General features: G+C 41.8%; 1 protein-coding gene across 2 annotated transcripts in view; it reads left to right on the top strand.

Annotated features, from left to right (window-relative positions):
- ATP6V1H (ATPase H+ transporting V1 subunit H) overlaps positions 1-24,268 on the top strand; it is a 93,755-nt gene that overhangs the window by 31,694 nt on the left and 37,793 nt on the right. For both annotated transcript variants that reach the window (XM_032774696.2, XM_032774695.2), the window contains 4 exons: positions 6,351-6,448; positions 8,138-8,330; positions 13,383-13,561; positions 14,857-14,982. In XM_032774696.2, the coding sequence (XP_032630587.1) occupies positions 6,351-6,448; positions 8,138-8,330; positions 13,383-13,561; positions 14,857-14,982 (596 nt within the window). The remainder of the gene's footprint in view (positions 1-6,350; positions 6,449-8,137; positions 8,331-13,382; positions 13,562-14,856; positions 14,983-24,268) is intronic.

Genomic DNA, 24,268 nt, shown 5'->3' with positions numbered 1-24,268 from the left:
TTCTATGAAAACAGAAATCTTAATGAGTGAAGCATAAGTCTAGATAAAACAAATAGGGACATGTGAATGCAAAATAATCCAGTTTTGCTTTGTTAGTGTCTTTTTTGGTAATCTGATTAAGAATAGTCAACATTTCAATTTTGAACGTTGACTTTTTCGAAGGGCTTATTAGCCGCTCTTCGAAATTGTATTGGCTTGAAACATGTCATGTCTTCTAGACCTTCTAGAATACAGTGAAATAGTTTAGCTTTTTGTTTGTTGTTCTATGTTCAAAATGTTGTACCTGTTGAATCAGAATTCTTGAATTATAAAAATATAGTTCTGCAGAAAAGAAATTAGCTTGTGTGAACTTAAGGATATATTAAATACTTTAAAATCTATATTACTTTTTTAAACAAAATGCAACCTACTTGGGCTGTAGATAGTTTAACTGTTTAATTTCATATGGATGAACAGTTAAGATGTTCTGACTGCAGTCTTTGTGATGGCAATTATAGAAAGCACTTTGATTTCAAGCTGTACTATACAATTTTGCCACTTGATGGCACCAAGAAACAAAAGTATTTATCTAAAACGGGAGGGCAACCTATGTCACGGGTGCCGAAGGCGGCACATGAGGTGATTTTCAGTGGCACTCACGCTGCCCGGGTCCTGGCCACTGGTCCGGGGGGCTTTGCATTTTAATTTAGTTTTAAATGAAGCTTCCTAAACATTTTTAAAACCTTATTTACTTTACATACAACAATATTTTAGTTATATATTATAGACTTATAGAAAGAGACTTTCTAAAAATGTTAAAATGTATTATTGGCATGCAAAACCTTTAAATTAGAGTGAATAAATGAAGTGTTCGCACACCGCTTCTGAAAGGTTGCCAACCCCTGATCTAAAACATGTTCTGCGTAATGGTATTTGATAATGAAATGTATGGGACACTAGTGCTTCTGCTTATCAATTCACATTGAGTCAGGATATTACAATTACATCTGGATTGAATTGGCAGTGGTAGCATCATTCCAGTTATGAGATGGGAAAAGGAAGGGGCAATTAAATACTAAAAACTGAACACTAGTTGTTCAGTATCAAACTCTGACTGGCAGCAAAGGAAATTCAGAGGGTAAGTTGCTTCTGAATCCTTAAGGTATCTTATTGTAAATACTGCAGAAAATATTACATATAAAATCACCCTAGATAAACCTCTACAATATGCAGCTACAAAAACGTACCTTGAAAGTTTAGTGCTTTCTTAGGCATTATCAAGCCTTCTTACTTGAGTAAACTGAGTTCTGAGGAGGAGAGTGGAATTCCACCGCAGTGTGTACTGGCTTATAAGGGAAGGTTAGACTCAGTTCCTTTGTGCGATATAGGCAGTGCAATTCAGAATGCAATTTGGCAATGTAGCAGGTGAAAGTAAACCTCATAACTTCAATTTTCTATATTGTTGTGGCATAGTGAAGAAATTTCACTCCACTACTCTTGCAAAAGTGGTGGCAGGATAAACAGTTTGACACTTGATGATTTTTAGGGTCCAAAGAATGTGTTAAAATTAAAGGCATGAATGGCTTTTTAGGAGATTTATAAGTATACACCTGGAGTTGCTGCATCTCCTTTAAATGTAAAACAGTATCTTCACTAAGGAAAAAGATGTATTTTTAACTTGCATTCACTAGGGTGTTAATTTGGGTTCGTGAAAACAAAGTACGTTGTCATTTTAACCCATGTTAACTGGTCACTGGTACCTGCTAATGTGGGTTAAAACTGCAATTTACCTTTCCTTCACTAAGGTTTTAATGCAGGTTAGATTACAGTGGGTTAAAAATACCCCCTTTATTTTTTCCTAGAGAAGACAAGGCCTAAAAGTGGAGATTGAAACATTCTCAGATACTCCTTTGCAATATTGCTGTTTCAAACCTCCATTATGCAGATGGCCCTTGTCATAGGGCCTTAGAACAGTGAGTAATCTTACTTCTACATATCCTTCGGTATGTAAACTGAGGTTGAGTTTAGGATGCAATGACAGCATCTTTTGCAGACATGAGGAAATTATGGCTCATCCTAATGAACAATGAGGGATTTTTATTTTCATTGAAAGCAGTATTGGGAGAGATTTTTATGATTGTGTCTTAAAGATCTGGCAATTCTTAATTTCAGTAATAGAGATACTTCCTATGTTGCAGATAAATAACTAAAATTTTTGAGATTTATACAGTTAATTTTTTCAAGAGCTAGTAGTTTTGGTTTGTACAGCAGATGCTTCCATCCATGTTAAGGTCAGGCTTGACAAAGCCCTGGCTGGGATGATTTAGTTGGGGATTAGTCCTGCTTTGAGCAGGGGGTAGATGACGACCTGAGGTCCCTTCCAACCCTGTTGTTCTGTGATTTCTATGAATCTGTGTTACCTTTTACTTGCAAGATTTATGAAAGCCAATACTATCGATCTGAAATAAATGTCCTTGTTAATTATCAGTGTGTGGTCTTCCTCAGTTTCTGGTTATATAAAGGTAGAAGTGGAGGCCAGAGGGGGGAACAAATTCATTTGCAGTTCTTGTGGAGAAGCATAAGCCTCTCATATTGTCTCTTACCTTTTCATTTCATCCAGGACTTGCTTGAAATTTCTTTCCTCTTTTAAGTGTTTTGACATTCTTGACCTTCTAGAATGTTGCTGATCTACCATGATGTTTTAGAGAAGGGGTCGGGTACCTTTGGCACCGGCCTAGCTGAGTAAAGCCACTAGCGGGCCAGGCTGGTTTGTTTATCTGGTGCATCCGCAGGCACGGAGCCCCGCAGCTCCCACTGGCTGCGGTTCACCGTTACTGGCCAATGGGAGCTATGGGAAGTGGCGCGGGCCTAGGGAAGTGCTAGCCACCGTTTCCTGCAGTTCCCGTTGGCTGGGAATGGTGAACCGAAGCCAGTGGAGCTGCGGGGCTCAGTGCCTGTGGATGCACCAGCTAGACAAACCAGCCTGGCCTACCAGTGGCGTTACCCTGACAGGCTGCATGCCAGAGGCTTTACCATGACAGGCCGCGTGCCAAAGGTTGCTGACCCCTGTTTTAGAGGCACTTGGAGAAAATACAGGCTTGTAGGAAAACATGTCTAAGTATGTTCCAATAAATTAGTCAAGATGTTTGAGAATCTGAGAGAAATCAGAGTAAAGTACCATTCTCATCACATTTTGAGAACTTTGTTGCTGCTGCTATGAGAAGTACAGTATGCAGACCAAATCACACTTTAAACTTCAGTCAACACTATGTATGTATCTTGCAATCATGGAGCTGTTGAGATTGAGATGTGGGAGGGAAAACCTTTTAATCCATTAAACTCATTGACTGTTAATATAAGAGTATTGGTGTATGTTTTAATGAACATATCATAGCAAATGATTGGGCTTTCCACCTCTTTTTCGACACTATAGCAGACTTCACTTCTGGGGAACTCTTCCTGGTATATAGCTTACGTGCTCTTTTGTTAACACAATCAAATAAAATCTTTAGAAATTTTAAAAAAACACCTTTTAAAATGTGGAGGTGATTTTTGGGGAACAATACATATTTTTCTGGTGATACTTTTATGCATAAATCTAGCTGAGATGCTTTAGACAGTGAGGCCATTTATGTACCGCTAGACTAGGCGAAGAATTACCGTAATGTAGTGTGAGGAACTGCTCTATACTTTATATAAGCAAACAAAGAACTTTGGTTTCACATGTACAGAAAAGGCATATTCAGATGTGTGTTATAAAATGGCCATGGCAGCAGCAGTGAAACATGATGCGTGCGTAAATTCTTTCCACAGCTCTTCCCTTCTCTATTTAAATTGTTGGGTTTTGGGGGCTGGGACTATCTCTTACCATATGCGGTGTTCTTTTTGTATATCCTATTCCTTTTTTGGAGCATGTAGACACTAATACTTATTTAACATGCATTTATCTAATTTTTGCAACAATTGCCTTCAGTCGGCAAATATTGTTGCTGGCTTCAAAGCCCTGTACGGTGTGACTCTTGCTCTCCCCTAATCCTTCTTTTATCTGCTCAAGATGCATGAATGACCATCACCTTGTGTTCTTTTCTCACTCTAATCTCTGCCCTGGGGGTTCTGAATTTATATCCAATGCCATAGAGGAGTTCTGTTACAGAGCTAAGATTACAGTTAGAGTTCTTGATTTTCCAGGAAATCTGCCTCTTGTAAGAAATCCTGTTAGCTGCCAAATCTGTGGCAATATTCCGTATTCCACCATCTTAGTTTAATTACTGCTTAGATTTTCTGAAGTATAGGGATTTATGTTCTAGGTCTCCATCAAATGAAGGAACTTCTAATTACACTTGTAAATCACAAAGGTAAGAAGATGAGAACTTCAATAAAGGCAAGGTGATATTCCTTTAGACCGTTTTCTCAGATCCTCACTAGAGAGCAACTTCCAGACTTTTTTTTGTCTCTCAATGGCCTTGCTGGTGCTGCAGACTCATGGTCTGTTGAATGGAAGGTAGTTAGTGATCCACTTCCTTTTTTTATGCAAGTGTTGAATAATAGTTCTGCAGCTAAATCTGAAGTTGCTCAAACGCTGAATTGTTCCTGGCTGACACCGCAGTTCCCATCATACTGGGGAGAAACAGGGAACTCCGTATTTCCTCTCTGTGCTTTTCAAGCTTTCCAATGAATGTTTCTACCTTTTTGCATTGAAAGAATATTAATTTTCCATCTTGGAATCAAGTGCCAACCTTTTCTAAATACTAGCAAAGTACACCTCTACCCCGATATAACGCGTCCTGATATAACACGGGTTCACATACAATGCGGTAAAGCTCTGACACGCTGTTCTGAGCAGCGTGTTAAGGGTCCTGGGCTGGGCCAGGGCCGAGGGGTTGGATAAGGGGCAGAAGGTCTTGGGGGCAGTCAGGGGCTCCCCTTCCCCCCAGGGTCTAGGAGGCAGGAGCTGAGGGGGCAGGGCAATTTTGGGGGCCCCCTAGTCCCAGAGTGGTCCTGGGGAATAGCAGGGGGCCAGGAGCAGCCCGCTCTGCTTCCCTTGCCCCAGCCCCAGCCCCAGTTGTGTCGCTTGGGGGAAGGGATCCCTCCACACTCACTGGCAGTGGCAGAAGTGGAACAACCCGTCCCCAGCCTGCTCCACTGTGCCAGCTCCCAGCCACTGCGCTCTACCTCCCACCACAGGTCATTGCGGGACCTCCCCCCCCCCCACGCCCAGTGACATGGGCAAGGAAAGCGGAGTGAGCTGGGACCACATTGCTCTGCTTCCTGCCACAGGTGAGTACGGGGGGCATCCTTTCCCCAACCTCCCCGCTCTCGCCGGTGGTTGGAAGTGGAGCGCCGCGCCTGGGAGGTGGCAGAGTGGAGCAGGCTGGGACTCCGCATCCCGCCGCTGCCAGTGAGGACCTGTCAGAGGTTGGGGACGGGGTGGTGGATAGGAGTTGTAGCAGTCAGGGGACGGGGAGCAGGGGGGTTGGGTAAGGGGTGGGTTCCTGGGGGTGATTAGGGACAGGGGTCTCTGGAGAGAGTGGTCAGAGAACAAGGAACAGGGGAGCCAAAGCAAGTTTGATATAACACGGTCTTACCTATAGCACGGTGAGATTTTTTTTTCTCCCCAGAGGACTGTATTATATCGGGATAGAGGGGTGGTAGTAATGTACTACCCAAGAGGTATTAATGATTGATCACAAAAATCTTAATTTCTTAATATGAAGAGGCTAGGTAGCACTTCACCTCCAGAGAGCCATCCCATTTCATTGTGAGAGAAGCTGGTGGTGAAGGTAACGTTCTCAAGCTGCAATTCATAAAGTCAGAAATTCAATAACCTTTCAAAGGGCTTGCACAGGTTTCCAAGCATTTTCTTAGTAGAAAAATTTGGAGGTGTATGAAACAGTGAAGCATGTTCCTGCGTGCCTGAGTGCTTGCCTTCCTTTTTTAATGGTACTTGAACACTCCCATAAAGCAAATCCAGTCACAGTCACAAGTACAGATTTAATAATATTTTGCTAGAGCTTCTACTAGCAGCCAGTTGCACAGATTCAACTCCAGCACTAGTTTAAACTGAATTATGGACACACCGTTGCAGGACATATGTTATAACAATTTTTTAGAAAAATGGCTTTCAATTTGATGCTTTCTTCCAAAAGTTCACATTTGCAGGAATTTTTTTTTCTGTACTCCCTTATAAAGATTCTGTTGAAGGGTTCACGAAACATTGGTGTATGGAGACTTAACCAGAGCCTTTGTAGCTATTATGAAATCTAGTGTCCAGAATAGGAAAATCTCTGGCCTACTGAAATTTTTACAAAATTTCAAGACTATTTAGTTCCTTAATCATAAAAATAAAGGCGATGGTCTTGTTTCCTCTTTAGAGTTCCCAATATGTACAGTGTGTTGCTGGATGCCTGCAGCTGATGCTCAGGGTCAATGAATATCGTTTTGCATGGGTAGAAGCAGATGGGGTGAACTGGTGAGTATCTTTCTTACTCTATGCAGGAATAGTTACATTTCAAACATGCACAATAGGCTATTCCCCAAATGACCTTCCTTGCAATTGATCTCTTCAGGCTTAATTTTCAAAAAACTTTCTTATTTGTAGCCATGAAATTCTTATTTGTGCTCATATAGTAACGCTTGCATGCAAACAAATGAGCTGAAAAATATGTGGCCTCAATGAGTACCCATAACTGTTTTTAGGTCTTCATAGAGTATTGTTCTATTAATAACTTAGAGGTGATCATAGCTATTTGTCTTAAAGGTTAGAGCACCATGCTGGGGGTTTGTTATATATGAGACTGAGATACTGCAGGTGATTGAAAACAGATTAAATAAAAATTAAAGGTCCAGTAGAAACTTACATTAAAGATTACTGCAAGTATTTGTGGAGAGTTATACTTTCTGGAATTATAGCTCCATTTTATTATGTAATGTTTTTAGTAGATCACTTTCTACCCAAAACCTGTCAGTTTCTTTCAAAGAGGAATAAATGGTGCATGAGTTCAGAAACTTATCACTGGCCTTACTTGGAAAAGATCACTATGTAAACCTCTGTATTGTAAATGACTTGTTATTAGAGCTGATTGAAACTCAAAATTTTAATTCTGTTGGAAATTCTGCACTTCAAAATTTCCTTTTGCCTTGAAGGGGATCAAAAAGTCAAAATTTCCAGTGAAATGAAAATTCTGAAAAACTTTGTTTTGGAAATACCAACATGCTGCACAATTACCTTATTAAAAGGACATGTCTTTCAAATAGTGTATAGGAATAAACTATAATAAAATTTCAAATCCAAAATAATAAAGTTGAAACAAAGTGCTTTGACTTTGCTGAAATGAAGCACTTTGATAATTTTTTGTAAAATTTTGACAAAATCAAAATATTTCATCAAAACAAATTGTTTTAATCAAATTAGCATTTCCATCAAAAAACTCTATTATCTAAAAACTTTTGACCAGTTCTATCTGTTGTTTTACACACACACGAAAGCTCTGTTCAGCAGATATTACTGTTGTCATAGTCCCGTCTCATGCCAGGTCATGAAAGTCACAAATACATATCACTAAGCATTACTCTGATTACAGGCTAGGGTTAGACTCATCATGAATGGTGTGTTCATTAGTTTGCGTTTTGCGTACATTGTATTTAAATTATTACATTCCAAGATGAGACTAGGGACATCAGAAGAAAATGGTCTGTCTTTGCTTGTGCTCTCTCCCCACTCTTCAGCTCCACAATGCAATCCCAGAGTAGATGCAAGTTTTTCCTAAAATAACAATGAAGTATGTTAATTACATTAACATTCACTAGATTACTCTAATCATATATTGGCTGTTAATCTGAAAACAAACAGTGCTGCATTAGGTCATATTTAGAAAACATTTTTTTGCAACCATAAGGCTTGGAAATGTAACCTGTTAAAAATGAAAACTTCACTGAATAAAGTGATTAGGCTAATCACATAAGTGCAAGTGCTGGGGATCATGAACTACTGGTTTCATCCAATCCTTAGTTTTGTACCTAAAACTTTTAGCTTTTGCCAATGAGCTTTCTTGCTAACATTAATTTTAAAGAAAACCTTACATGTTCAGGGTCATATACACAGTCCACTTGCCCATTGTGAAACATTTGCACTACTACCTATGTTAATTATGTCTTTCAGTATCATGGGAGTCCTGAGTAACAAATGTGGCTTCCAGCTCCAGTATCAGATGATTTTCTCCATATGGCTCTTGGCGTTCAGTCCTCAAATGTGTGAATATCTGCGTCGATATAATATTGTTCCAGTTCTGTCTGACATTCTCCAAGAATCTGTCAAAGAGAAAGTAACTAGAATTATCCTTGCAGCATTTCGGGTAAGTAAAGTTGACTGTAATTGTAGTGGGTTTACATGGTTTTGTCTCTTACCAAAGTGTTTCCATAGATTATTTCCTGGCATGCTGGGTTGGATGTGTAGTCCACATTAACTCTGACTTTCCTTTCAGAGCCAGAGTTAATATGTGGATTCTTTGTAGGGTAAAAGGAATGCAGCTTTCTGTGCCTTCTTGAACTGGCAGATCCCAATATGAATGTTCATTGTTCCTCTTTATTCTGTTAAAATCCTATTTACAGAATGTATTAAAAAAATGCTGACACAGAAATTGGTGTTAGAACATAAGAATGACACTCTTTTAACACTTAGTAAATAGGTAAACTGGCCTTGCAGATATTTCATAAAAATGTACCAGCTCAGGCAGAAAATCTACTCACCAGCCTTTTATTGTGATTGACAGAAAATCATTTTCTGTCAATGTGTCCAAAACAAAGATTTTTGAGGAGAAACTTTGCAAGACTGGCATAAGCATGGATAGTGTAATGTATGTTGGGATGAGATATCCACATAAGAGCACTGAGTAGTTGACTTCTGCTGCAATATTATATCAGTAAATCTGAAAATGGCTGATCCTATCAAGAAGTTTTATAATACCAAAGCATTGTGGCCTCCTGAATCTTTGTGTTCGTGCACACATGTGCAAACATACTCTGGTTTGTATGTGTCATCCCTTCTTGCACCCACGCATTGGATGTTTTATGTGCATACCTTTCAAATGTGATCATATGTATAGTATAGGGAATTAAAATGGCTAGTTGATGGAGGATGGTGGGGACACGGGAAACTTCCTTTTTATGGAAAGAACTACAGTTGTATATGTTTTGGCTGGGCTCCAATGTAATTAGTGTATTTGGAAACTTGAAACCTGACAAGGTTGTAATCTTCATTATGAGTTTCAGCCTTCCTAATGTGTGTGTGTTGGTTATTTTTTTTTTTAAATTTATTTTTGGTTCAACAAAGTTATAAGAATTTAAAACTTGTGGAGTATGGAACTTAAATTGCAAGCTATGCACTTCAGCAGTGATATTTATTGCACTTTTGTACTTTTTAAAAGGCAACCTTCTGGTCTTCGTAACCATCCTAGAAACCCCACCCACCCACCAAATTATTTTCTCCCTACCGCAATGGTGTGTGAATGTCTGGTCCCCAAGTTGCACACCCACATTGAAACTTGTTGGACCTTGAACCCCAGAATGCCCTGGGACCATTGGGCAGAGAAACTCAAAATGTGGGGATCTGCTTTCTGATCATAGTTTGCTTTGTGGCAGCTAGGTATTTCCAGAATCCTCCATTTTTGTTGTTGTTGCAGAGAGGGTTCACCTCAGGTTCTCTCCACCTCAGTCTCTAGGTCTGGATGGGAGAAGGATGTTCAGTCTATGCTAGCTGTCTGGTAACGTACCTTTTTGTTTTTAGGATTGTCCAATAACATACCTTTGTCTCCAGGAAGTGCATTTTTGGAGTTTTTGTGAATCTTTCTTCCTTAAAGAGCTCTAGGATATAAAGTACAAAAAAGTACATTAAGATTCCTGTGGTAACGTTAGTTGACCACTATGCACATAAAAACTTCTGCGTCACCAGTTCCATAGCAACCTGTTTTTATTGTGGTTATTTGCTAGATTTTTGCTACTATAAAATGTTTTCCCCACCTTTTTGGTGGGATTTACTCCCACCTTTCTTAGAATAATGTACTGTCTGGGGAAGAGGTACTCCAGAAGCACTACAGTCCACTGACCCACCGAGTTTCTGTACCCTTGAACGGTTAATATACCAGAAAAGGAGCCCTTGTTTCTGACTTTCTTAGACTAATCCATGCTATTGACCTGCAGACATAAATTCTTTTTTAGTTGCTATAATGCTTTCTCAGGCTCAAGCAAAAAGGTACAAAATTTTACTTGTTAAAAACGTGTTTAAATCTAATCTTCTCTTTTAATAATTGAAATATACAGTCACCCAGTCCTCATATATCAAACACTGTCTTCTCAGGAGATACAGACAGTGTCTTCTTGCAAACCTGGACCCTGTTGACAATTTTAGGGCTGCATAAATTAAATACAACCTCTTATCCATAATTCATTGCGTGTCTTCAGCAGTTTAGGTATTTCTGACTGCAAAATTGAGCTTTTCCAACTTGGAGAGCAGTAAAGTATCACATATAACCTGAAGCTTGGGGTTTGTAGAAGTTGGGAAAGAAAGTATCAGAAATAAATTCGTATTGAATTGCATTGTCCACCTGTGCCTAAACATTCCTTCAGCTGTCTGTATGTAAAGGATGACAGATTGTGAAACTGGGGGGTGTGGGAGTACCTTCTCCCCCATTTCAGCCAGTTCAGTTGTGCTTGGCTGTTGAAGGCAGCAATAGAACCTGAGAGTAATTAAAAAAAATTCGATGGTTGTATTTAAAGGGAATATTACTCATTGATCATGTTTTACTGTACTATCTGTCTAGGAAGTTTGAAGAACCCTAAATATAAATCTGACATGGTTATCTTTAAGCAGGGTATTGAGAAACATTGTAGTAGAAATGTCACTAAATTACTGGACTGACATCTGTTGGTGAGAGAGAAGTTTTTCAGTTTACACAGAGCTTTTCTTCAGGTCCAATAAAAGATATTACCTCATCCACCTTGTCTCTCTAATGCCCTGGGATCCGCACACCTAAAACATCGCATACATTAAATTAGTGGTCCAGTTAGTTCTCGTTCTTTCGTTCTCGTTGTCTCTCTCTCTCTCCAGGTAATTACTTCCCTTGTTCCTGAAAGATAATTATGACCTATTCATATGAACATGGCTTTTGCTCACTGAGGCTTTTTTTAATATTGATAATGTGCATTATCACAGTAAAAAGGGACTTGCTTTGATTGAACAGCATAATTTGAACCTGATTAAATTGAGTGAAAGATAATGAACTGATAGTGGGAGTCAGTGACATTACTGGTTGCTGCACTGTGTGCTTATGCCAGCATTCTTCTTACTAATAGAGATGGGCTTGAACTAAAATCCCTGATCTGAATATGCCCAGACTTTGAGGAAGTGATCTCTAGATTCAGATGTGAATTATGCATTGCAAGGCCTGTCTTTACTTTTCTAAAATGTTATCATAGAATCATAGAGTACCAGGGTTGGAACGGACCTCAGGAGGTCATCCAGTCCAACCCCCTGCTCAAAGCAGGACCAATTCCCAACTAAATCATCCTAGCCAGGGCTCTGTCAAGCCTGACCTAAAAACCTTCTAAGGAAGGAGATTCCACCACCTCCCTAGGTAACCCATTCCAGTGCTTCTTCACCCTTATAGTGAAAAAGTTTTTCCTAATACCCAGCTGAACCTCCCCCACTGCAACTTGAGACCATTACTCCTTCTTCTGTCATCTGGTACCAGTGAGAACAGTCTAGATCCATCCTCTTTGGAACCCCCTTTCAGGCAGTTGAAAGCAGCTATTAGATCCCCCCTCATTCTTCTCTTCTGCAGACTAAACAATCCCAGTTCCCTCAGCCTCTCCTCATAAGTCATGTGCTGCAGCCCTAGTCATTTTTGTTGCCCTCCACTGGACTCTTTCCAATTTTTCCACATCCTTCTTGTAGCATGGGGAAACTGGACACACTACTCCAGATGAGGCCTCACCATGCTGATAGAGGGGGAATGATCACATCCCTCGATCTGCTGGCAATGCTCCTACTTATACAGCCAAATGCCAGAAGCCGTCTTGCAACAAGGGCCACCTGTTGACTCATATCGCAGCTTCTTGTTCACTATAACCCCTAGTCCTTTTCTGCAGAACGGCTGCCTAGCCACTCAGTCCCTAGTCTGTAGCAGTGCATGGGATTCTTCCGTCCTAACTGCAGGACTCTGCACTTGTTCTTGTTGAATCTCCTCATATTTCTTTTGTCCCAATCCTTCAATTTGTCTAGGTCCCTCTGTATCCTATCCCTGTCCTCTAGCGTATCTACCACTCCTTCGAGTTTAGTGTCATCTGCAAACTTGCTGAGGGTGCAATCCATGCCATCCTCCAGATCATTAATGAAATATTGAACAAAACCGGCCCCAGGAATTACCCTTGGGGCACTCTGCTTTCTGCTGGCTGCCAACTAGACATGCAGCCATTGATCACTACCCATTGAGCCCGATGAATCTAGCCAGCTTTTTATTCACCTTATAGTCCATTCATCCAGACCATACTTCTTTAACTTACTGGCAAGAATACTGTGGGAGACCATATCAAAACTTTTGCTAAAGTAAAGGAATAACACATCCACTGCTTTCCCTCATACACAGAACCAGTTATCTTGTCATAGAAGGCAATTAGGTTAGGCCTGACTTGTCAGCATGGATTCACTATGGACTGTTCCTAATCACTTTTGTCTCCTCTAAGTGCTTCAGAATTGATTCCTTGAGGCCCTGGTCCATGATTTTTCCAGGGACAGAGGTGAGGCTGACTGGTCTGTAGTTTCCTGGATCATCCTCCTTCCCTTTTTAAAAGATGGGCATTACAGTAGCCTTTTTCCAGTCATCCGGGACCTCCACCGATCACCGTGAGTTTTCAGAGATAATGGCCAATGGCTCTGCAGTCACATCCACCAACTTCTTTAGCACCCTCGGATGCAATGCATTTGGCCCCATGGACTTGTGCTCGTCCAGCTTTTCTAAATAGTCCAGAACCACTTCTTTCTCCACAGAGGTCTGGTCACCTCTTCCCTGTACTGTTTCCCAGTTACATTACTCTTTCTATATAAAGTTATATAGGAACTAATATAAACTGGTCACTTTCATGCTGTTGGAAAGGCACTCTTGAGCATGTAATTGTACTAACCTCACTGAAAATTAGGGCCAAAATATATTGGAATCCTTGTCAGCTCATAATATTGCCCTCTCAAGCAAGCCTTTTAATAAATGATTAATACTGTTGATGAAACTACAGACCTTCTTGCATAATTCAGATTAGTCTTAGAGGATATTTGCAGAAAGATAAATCTGTAGTAAATACTACTATTTATGAAACTGTAAATGATTTATATTGAACTTTTACCTTTTTTTTGCCAGAATCTCCTAGAAAAATCTATTGAAAGAGAAACTCGCCAAGAGTATGCTCTCGCTATGATCCAATGCAAAATTCTGAAGCAACTAGAGAACTTGGATCAGCAGAAATATGATGATGAAGACATAAGTGAGGATATTAAGTTTCTACTAGAAAAGCTTGGTGAGAGTGTCCAGGATCTTAGGTATATTTTATAGTATGAGTTTTTAAACCTGTGTCACTTGAAATACTGGCAAACTTATTGATTTTAATTATGTTTTAAAAACAGAAAATAGTAGATACGCTGGTGGTGTTCTGGTATACCATATCTTCCCAACAGTATATGAAAGATCCAGTTTCTAATTGGATGTCTGTCATATATTTGACTAGAAAAATCTACTATGCTTACGCACATGTGCTTCTTAACTGACAGTTTAATAGGCAGGATTTTCAACAAGAGTTGCATCTGCTTGCGCTGGAGTCGAATTTGGTACTTTCAAAATATGAAACTTAGTGTAGACCCATAGAATGCTAAATGAACACGAATACACTAGTGAGTCATTTATCACAATTTATGCTGGATGTATAATTTAGACTATAACTTGTATCTCTAAATTGGGTCCATGATCCCTGGTCAGAGGAATTCCTTTTTAGACTTTAGTAACCACTAACAAATGTACAAAGCAGTTTAGCTTTCTCTAAACGTGTACTGTTAACAGATTTTTTTCTTGGGATCTGGAATCCCATATTTAGGAGAATAGTTCACTTATGAATAAAATGGGATTGCTAGAGTTTGTAAAAACATTTTATATTTCAGATCAGTAAATTTAAGATTATGTTCTGTGTAAAAGTAAAGTAGAGGTATGGGGAGAGTGCCTTTTTTTTAATCCTGCAACTAAGTGCTTGTAAACACTTAAAACATTACAATAGCACAGTGTACTGCTGTGGCACTTCAGTGTGAATACTACCTACATTGATGGGAGGAGTTCTTCCATCTGCATAGGTAATCCATCTCCCCAAGAGGCAGTAGCTAGGTCAATGGAAGAATTCTTTTGTCGACTAGTGCTGCCTACACAAGGACTTAAGTCAGTTTAACTATGCCACTTGGGTATGGATTTTTTTCACACCCCGGAGCAATGTAGTTGTGCCTGCCTAATTTTCTAATGTAGATCAGGCCTAAATCTTAAGTTTCTGAAGTGGCCCAAGTGACAAAGAGATTCTTCCCCTCCCCTCAACCTGTGCTCACTTTCATGTTTCTTAAGGATGTTCCACCAATATTTTTAAACAATTTATCCAAATCAGAATTTTGATACAGATTTGTAAAGAACGAAAGCCCATGCTGAAATAAACTTGTTAGTCTCTAAGGTGCCACAAGTACTCCTGTTCTTTTTGTGATTCTTTACAAATCCTACTCTCTCTCAAGGAGTAGAGCTTCTGATGCATTGTTAAAGGCCCATTCATGGGAAACTAGTATTTCACCCTGTGTTTTTTGTACTCTAGTTCATTTGATGAGTACAGTTCTGAGCTCAAGTCAGGAAGATTAGAATGGAGTCCTGTACACAAATCTGAGAAATTTTGGCGAGAGAATGCTGTGAGATTAAATGAAAAGAATTACGAGCTATTGAAGTAAGTTCTTCAATTTTCATAAACTTCTGATTCTCTCTTCATACTGTTCTTTAAGGTATATTTTCAGTGTTCAAATTTAAACCAAGTGTACTATGGTATTTGTTTCAACATGAGCATTAAGTACTGTAATTTAATTTTGTAGAAACGTTACCTAGGGAGAAGAGAAGGTCAGAACATATTACTGTTTAAAGTGTGTGGCTTTTTGGCAGTGGGAATCATTTGCTCAGAAGTTGAATTGCTTGTATTTCATTAACTGAGCCAGGTACTTATGTTGATTATATAATAGAGAAAGTATTCAAAACCCTGTTTAACTCAGTTGCAGTGTCACAAATGGTGGCTTTTAAACTATTTCAGTTAAATACACTTAAAGAAATCCCAGCTAATACAGTCCAAAAGTCTGACTTCACCTTACCTTAGTTAAAATTTTGTCAGGCATTCCATCACTCTTCTTCTAAATGCCTTTTTTGGTGATGAGTTTGAGGATATCATTACAGCTGTGGGACTATTCTGTGTGACCTCTGGCTCAATATGTTACACTCCACACTCTTGATCTAGTTTCTGAGGTGAGATTGAATAGTGCAGCTACTTGTCCTTGTCTGTATGTGATAAGGACTTGCACTATTTTGAGGTTGGAGCCCACCTTTCCTGATGGAGCTAAGGGCCTATCATTTTATTGGCTGGCTTTCAGAAGCCATTCAAAAAAGTTGGATTTTTAGATGGCTGTGAATGCTCTGTTAATTGCCTAGTTAGTCATTTTGATTGTGTGTCCTTTACCATTGACAGAGTGGTGTCAAAGTGCCCCTCTTCTAATTTGTTCCTCCATGTCAATGTTGTATAAATCTGGATTGCAACATTTAAAGCAGGAAGGTGACTGGAGTAGATGATGCTAAAATAGAAGAAGGCATGGTGTGAGCCTGGCCAAGCTGAGATCTAACCATGGCTGTGCAAGCAGTCATTACTTTGTAGATCCTGTGCTGGAGGCAAAGTCCCAATCAGCAGAACTGTTTCCAGTGGTAGGCAGGTTGGTGTCTGGAGTGTTTTGACTCACTTACAGAAACCAGTGTTTCATGGCAGGGCAAATTTTCACTCTGCTTTGGGTAAGATTGGCACTCTAGTCTGATTCTGAGCAATCTTTGAGGAAGCAGAATAGTAACTAGGAGTCATCTGCTGGAGTTGCAAAACATCTCTCCCTGAGGTTCTGGTAGTGCTCAGGGAGTGCCTTGGGCTATGCTCAATCATTTAAACCTGTGTTTCTTTCAAATGACGGCCAGCAAAACCTTGAGGTCCTCTTTTGAAGGCTTTTTCAGGTCATATCTTTTCCAGAGGAAAGACCCCAGTATCTCAACAAACAAACAAACAAAACCCTGTTCAATCTGCAGGTCAGTCTGTTGTGGGGATGCTAGCCAGATGATGTGGCCTGTGGTGCCTTTATTGTGTAGAAGACCTCCAACTTTACATCTTCCATCCACTGCACAGTCCAGTTGATCTGCTGTCTTGGTCACTACTTGAGATTGTGGCCTGGATAAGAGTTAGCAAGCCAACATGGAACCTATATATGATAGAAGTATGGGAGAAGGACACAGAGGAGATGGGAGATTTTTGCCTATCTTTCTGTTGCTCAGAATTGCAAAGCAGAATTACGCTCATTTGTCCTCATGACTCTATTTGGCTTTTTCATGCCACGCTCATTAGTGTGATACTAAAGTGTTATTTCTGGATGTCCAATAGCAGCAGTGGCTATTTTACTCAATGTGCTTATAGGCTAAAAAGCTGTGGCTATTTCTTTTGGATGTAGGCTACACCTGAAGACCACTTTGAAATGTTGGTGGCACATAATGATGTACAAAAGCCTGCTTTTAGTGGTGCTTCATACACTGCTCCTATCTTTCACAGGGTAGACTGGTTTTCAGTTCATTTCTGGGTGTAATTAAAGATGTAGGGTTTCATAGGATCATAGAAATGTAGGGCTGGAAGGGACTTTAAAGTAATCTAGTCAATCTCCCTGCACTGATGCAAGAGAAGACAGACCCTCCCTGACAGGTATTTGTCTAACATGTTCTTTAAAACCTCCAATGCTGGGATTCCACAATCTTCCTTTGTAACCTATTCCAGTATTTAACTATCCTTTATAATTGAAAGTTTTTCCGAATATCTAACTTAAATCTCCCTTGCTGCAGGTTAAGCCAAGTACTTCTGGTCCTACCTCCAGTGGACATGGAGAACAATTGATCCCACCCTCCTTTATCACAGCCCTTAACATATTTGAAGACCATTAGTAGTCTTCTTTTCTCAGGATATTAACATGCCTGTGTTTTTAACCTTTCATCATTTTTTATCGCTTTTCTCTGGATTGTCCAGTTTGTCCACATTTTTCTTAAAGTGTGCTATCCAAAACTGGACACAATACTCCAGCTGGGGCCTCACCAGGACAGAGTAGAGTGGAACAGCTAGCTGCTGCTGAACTTATGCCACTCTTGTTAATACACCCCAGAATGTTTGTTTACCTTTTTTGCAAGTGTATCATGCTGTTGGAGCACAGTCAATTTATGACCACTTTGACCCCCACATCCTTTTCTGTAGTACTGCTGCCTAGCCAGTTGGGTCCCCATTTTGTATTTTGTACACTTGATTTTTCCTTCCTACTTACTTATCTTTATTGAATTTCAGCTTGTTAACTTCAGACCAGTTCTCCAATTTATCAGGGTCACTTTGTATTCTACTTCTGTCCTCTAAAGTGCTTGCAACCCCTGTTAGCTTGGTATCACTACAGATTTTACAGACATACTCTCCACTCCATTATTCAAAAAAGCAGCAAAGAATCCTGTGGCACCTTATAGACTAACAGACATTTTGGAGCATGAGCTTTCGTGGGTGAATACCCAGTTCGTTGGATGCATGCCTGGGTATTCACCCAACGAAAGCTCATGCTCCAAAACGTCTGTTAGTCTATAAAGTGCCACAGGATTTTTTTGCTGCTTTTACAGATCCAAACTAACACGGCTACCCCTCTGATACTTGACTCCATTATCCAAGTCATTATTGAAAACATTGAATAACATGAGACCCAGAACAAACCCTTGCAGGATCCCATTAGATGCCCTCCCAGTTTGACACCGAACCATTGATAACTACTCCTTTGAGTATTGTTTTTCAATCAGGGATGCACACACCTTACAATAATTTCATCTAGACCAGGCCTGCACAACTTGTAAAGCGGCGAGGGCCACATTACTCCAAAGAAAACAGCTGAGGGCCGAAACCTCCCAGCCCCGCAAAAGCACCCCCCGCCCCAGGACCTCCCACGGAAACACCCCTCCCCAGCACTGCCCAGCCCTGCAGAAACAAACCCTCCTTCCCCAGCGGCCGCCCCACCAAAACAGCTGTGGGCCAAAAAGGAAGGTTAGAGATGGAGAGGTGATACTTCGATTTTAAATCAGTCAGGGGCTCCCAGCTGAAGAGGTGGCTGGGAGCTGTCAGAGGCAAATTAAAGGGCCCGGGGCTCCAGCGGCTGGGGGAAACTGGAGTTTTGCGGGGCTGGGGCAGGGATTTAAAGGGCCCAGAGGTCCTGCCACTGAGGGGAGCCTGAGACCTTTAAATCCCAGCCCCAGCCCATCCGCTGGAGCCACGGCCGGGATTCAAAGGACTCTGGGCTGCCTGCAGCCGCCGGGGAGCCCTGAGCCCTTTAAATCTCAGCCGCAGCGGAAATCTCTGTGGGTAGCCCAGAGCCCTTTGATTCCCGGCCGCGGCTGGGATTTAAAGGACTCTGGGCTCCCCGCCGCAGCCGGCAGCCAAGAACCCTTTGATTCCCCGTCGCGGGCCACACAGTGAGCCTCCGCGGGCCATATGTTGTGCAGGCCTGATCTGGACAGCATTTCCATTGGTTGCTTATGAGACTGTCATCTGGGGATACTACCGAAAGCTTTACTAAAATCAAGATATATGCTTCCCACCCATCCACTAGTTTATCAGTAATCCTTTCAAAGAAGGAAACTAGGTTGGTTTGGCATGATTTATTCTTGACAAATCCATTTTGTCGGTCTTATGTGAGTTTACTGACTTTTTTTACATGTGCTGGAACATGAGGGCAGAGAATTCTCAGTGTGGATTCTTGGTTCTGGATGTTTGCCACACCCTTTTGTTCAGTAGAGACCAAGTGTCATAAACAGATAGCTAAGGGATAATGTTTCTTTTACCTGTAAAGGGTTAACAAAGGGAACTGAGCACCTGAGAAGAGGACCAATCAGGAAACCGGATTTTTCAAAGCTTAAGGGAGGGAATTTGTGGGTGTTTCTTGGTCTTGGGTCTTTGTCTGTTCTGTCCTCTCTTCTCATGCTGTGAGATTATATAGATGTAAGAAGAATGGGATTCTGTCTATTTGTCACGAGTTTACTTTTACTGATTAACACTTCTTGATTTGACGGGAGTTCTGTAATAGAATACATGATATAAACAAAGAGTCCGATGCATCCATACGGTTGCCAAAAGGTAGCCAACGTATGTCTTTTCCCAAAGATCCCTAGGGCTTGGGCTCGTTCGCGCATTGCTGCCGGGATTATATATGTTCTAAACGGTCCTCAGCTTTCTGTGCCCAGCCGCTTGCTCAGCCAGCTAGCCCTGGTGTATAGATTCACCTCCTCTGTACTTGGCAGATATGATTCTATTTAGCTTAATGCGTTTCGGCTGTGGACTGAGCGTGGGCGGTCCTTGTGGGAGGGAGGGCGCGCCGCGCTCGGGGGGGAGGGTCCTATCGGGGCGGGGCCGATGTGCTGTTTAACCGGCTTTATACCTTTTGCCTTTTTTTTTTGTTTTCCATCTGAGCCGTGTGGTGCGAGGACGACGATGGACGGCCCAGTTACAAGCTGGTCGTGCTGGGGCCTGTTTCCAGGCTCCAGAGTCCGGGTGGACCTGAGGGCCTAGTGCTCAAGTAAGATGGACCGTATCTGACTGGAGGAGAGGGAGTTGCTAATAGTGGACCTCCAGTGTCCCCTCAGCTTGGTCTGACGGGGATCTGAGATGTGAACTGTGTGTGTTCGCCCGGGGCCGGTGGTATGCCCAGGGCGTCCGAATGAGACCATGTTGGAGCTTTGTTCTGTGCCCTAGGTCTCTGGGGCCTGTCGTCTCTGTGGGTTTCCCAATATATCCCCGTGATAGCGTTGGTCATCGCGGGAGACCGATGGTTTGTGATGCCAGGCTGAGAGCCAAGAAGTCCAATTGAGGAGACCGCGCCTGGGAGCCATGTGTGGTTGTCGTACGGAGATCATGGCACTTGGAGACTCTGCTGTACCAGTGGAGTCATCCATACGCGTTTGGTGAATGACGGCGATGAGAGTTGTAACCGCGTGACCAGCGCAGTGCGAAGAGTCGACTTCGGATCGAGAAGGGTCTTGGGTTCGGTAAAGATTGCGAGTGCCGGTGAGTTTATCCGGTGTCTGGGGGCTGGTGACCACCGTATGTGGAAGTATTTTGTCCGGAGATGAGACTTGGCATGCGGCTGCTGCGAGTACGACTATGTATCAAAGGCTGTTTATCCTATTTTCTTGTGTTTTATTCTTTCGTAGTAAGTTGGTTTGGAAAACCCTATTTTACCAGTCTAGTTCATTATCATTTTTAGAACTTAGTTTCTTCTTCTTCTTTTTCTTATTTCTTTAGAGTTTGGGCTTGGTTTAGATTCGCTGTGATTTTTTTTTTTTTTTTTTCTAGGTGTAAATACTGAGAATTAGGCTTCTGTTTCCGTGCCCACCCGTAGAGCGTAAAGGTACCAGAGAACGGTGGATTCTATGTGGTTACGTGGGACTGCGGCATCGCGCCTGATCTGGACTGGGCGATGAGACTGGAACAAGGTTGGACCGGTGGCCAGGCAGCTTTCGGTGGGAGGGTGGGGAAGCCTGGCGAGTGAGCAGGTTTCCCACTGATGATAAAAGAGACACGCGACGGTGGGTCTCGGTGGGCGTGTGTTGAGGCAGAGTGGGTTCTGGCATTCCGTCAGAGCAATACGTTCCCCTCTGCGTCTATGAGAGGTCTCTGGCGGTACTTGGTCTAGTACGGGAACGAGACTGCTCAACGAGCAGGGGCCGGAGTTTTGCGCGCACCGGATCTCAACGGCTCTTGCGTGATGGCCGAATCGACCGTGCCGCTCGGATGTCCTGCGGGGCAGGGTGGTTGGTGTCTTGGAGCGGGATCTCTCAGCCTCTGTGTGGTGTCTCAGACCGCTACAGGCTGGAGAGTTGTAGCCGGCGGGAGCTTAGCTGCTTTGCCCGCGGGGAGAGGGAGCAGTGCGGGTGCGCCTATCCTGTTGGCGGGGAGCTCGGTGAGACGGTTTGCGGTGTTCTGACAGTGCGTGCGTTCTCTCGACACCCGCACTGGGTGCCGATGAAGCCATCTCTTCTCCCGGCGTGGTGCCCACCGCTGCGCGGCACTCGATGCCGTGGGAGCTGGATGAGGAGCGGGGGGACCGAAGATTCCGTTAGGAGACTGTTTTAAGACGAGTGTGCATGTGCTCTTCTTTTTTGTCCGCGCGTTGAATGATTACAAAATGCCTTGGTTGGCACTTATCGTCAAATTGAGATTCCCCAGACACTTTATGCAGACTGCACACGATCCATGGTGCTCCCTTGTTGTGCAAAAGAATCGCAGACCAACGGGCAGGCCGCTAGCACTGCCTTGCTGCCAGGTGAGCTGGCATGCGGCCTCCGGATCGTGTCACTAGGGGAGATGGAAGGTGTGAATCTCCCAACCCTGCTAACGTCTTAATATACACTAAGTCTAGTGGTTTTAACACCAAGTACTATGTACAGACTTATAAAACTCTAATACACCAGAAGTTACAAGACCGGATGAATGAGAGTCTAGGTAAAGATGACGAGAAAAGGCTAGTCCTCAGAGGCGCCTCCACTGTTCCAGACGACCGACCTGGAGAGGAGCCGCTCCCAGATATGAGGAGATGAGAAGTAATAAGGACGACTGAGGTGAATGGACAGAGACGGGTCGGCAGGGGGCAGCTATATTCGGTGCAAATAGCGGCGACCCACGCCAGGAGGACGCCAGCGAATGGAAACCCGTTCCTGAAGATGTTTGCACATGGAAGTAAATCTTAATAGACGAAAAGTGACTTGAACACCGAGCGTGGTGGTTGCGAAGGAGTCTATTAAAAGAACCGCAGCCAACAGGGAGAGGTGCATCCAAGTGTGAATGGATTATGAAGACAAGCATCTCGAAAGAAGAATGAGGTATTGCAATACAAAGTTATACACATTAACTGGTTTTAGTGGATAGTCAGTGGAATTGAAGCAATTATTCGTGATTATGCTTTCAGCCATTAGAATTTTTAATTATTATATGATATTGTATTAACTGAGTTAAACTGTGCCTTGATATGTTCGTTTAATAAATAATAATGTGTGTTTTAAAATGCTCGAGGCCAACATTGGTTGGTTTTCTATAAATCAGTGACACACGTTTCTAACAAAGTGAGTACACTTTCTGATTGTTCCATGTTGAGGATTGTAATAACTTGAGTTTTCAATGTTATAGTTCTTCTCCTCGTCACGAGATTCTGTAGGTGTGCAGAAGCTTCTGATTGAAATATAATTTCAAGACTAGACAGCACATGAAGAAACGTTTATGAAGTGTATCTATTTTAGGGTTGCTTTGCGCGTTTCCGCGAGGAGACACTGTAAACCTTAATTTGCTTATATTGATGTTTTAAATCTTGAAAGATGTTCTACTTTTCACTTAAGTCTAACTTATATTTTTCCTACTCTAGCCTCATTTCCAAATATATTAGTTACTGCTTCTGTCAGTAGTCATACAGTACCTGGTTCACAGGTAAACAGATTTCTGCTGACAGCTGTTGCCACAATTGTAAGATATGCCTGTTAGATACCCAATGCCATGGGGGTGGTACCTTTAGAACTTTACCTATTGAGTAGTTCAGTTGCCAAAGTGTTTTATTTACCTTTAAAGTGAGTTCTGATAGTTCACCCAATTGGTACACTAAACAGAGAACAGACTCAGATCATGACGCAGTCCCAATAAATTAAAATGGGTTGGATTGACTCAGTCATGATTCCAAATCATTTAGTGCTCAATCCTGCTAAACATATGGGTGAATATATACTTCATGTACAATGGAATTGCCATAGGATTTCTTCTTTAATAGTTATTTATATGTGCAAGATGTTTACCAGGATATGCGGTATTCTAGATTTTTTTACTATACATTATAAGAAGAGAACATGGCACATTTGTTTAATGCAAGTGGGGTTTGGGTGTCCCATCACGCACCTCTTTATGAGTCCTATAGCAGCGTTTGTTCCCCGCTAATTAAATTCCATTTGCCTGTTATCTGATTAACACAACTAGCTGCGATCTGTCTGAGGTCTATTGAGCACTAGTACTGTTCTAGTAGAGAGTGAGATAACTGGGAATTTTACCCCATTAAGCTTAACAAATCGAGTGGAAACTGAATTACTTTTCTGGGAAATAAAGCTGAGGAAAAACCACATTATCCTGATTAATGCTTGGGAATCGATGTTAGTAACTATTGTCCTCGCATTGCTATAGTTTCACAAACAGCTGTATAATCCCAAAGCTCCACTGGATGACTAATACCTAAACGATTGTTACAGGAAGCTCTATCGGTTAACAATCATGTCTTATGTTCAGTAAACTTTAAATATATTGCAACTATTAAAATGATGCAACTGTCGTGTCATCCTTTTTGGATTCAGACACCACAGAAGGTGTGGTATCAGGAGGTATTCGATGATATAGCCTTTGAGATTGAAGATCTTTGTGTTATCAAGCAAACCTATAACACTTGTTCACATGTTAGATTGCTAGGAAGCTGCGGTGTTAGTAGTCATTTGGGCTATAATTACTCATATTTGACATTACAGATTTTAAAGTTGCAAAACGTACTTGCAACTTATACTTGATGCGGATATTTTAAAATCTTGTTCCTGGTCATGATACATTCATCAATATCATACGTATCAATAACTGGCCAATCTCAGAGTAACGAAAAATGGTTGCTGCCGTGGTTAGAATCTGGATGTTTCAGTTAAGTGGATCGGAAATCTTGCCTATACATACTTCACTTTGATGCTTGTTCAGAAGGTTAATAACACCCATTGCGTTTCTCGGGAAAAAATGATAGTTTTCTAAAAGGCAGGGATCCTAGTAGGTTAGGCTGGCGCTCTGAGCTGAATGTGAGAAGTGATCGGGCGGGGAAATGGTAGTGAGGTTGAGACTTAAACTACCATGTCTCTGGCCTCACTGGTCACCA

This window comes from Chelonoidis abingdonii, chromosome 2 (assembly GCF_003597395.2).
Source record: "Chelonoidis abingdonii isolate Lonesome George chromosome 2, CheloAbing_2.0, whole genome shotgun sequence".
Taxonomy (NCBI): domain Eukaryota; kingdom Metazoa; phylum Chordata; order Testudines; family Testudinidae; genus Chelonoidis; species Chelonoidis abingdonii.
Note: the sequence above shows the minus strand (reverse complement) of the source record. Positions and strands in the feature narration are given on the sequence as shown.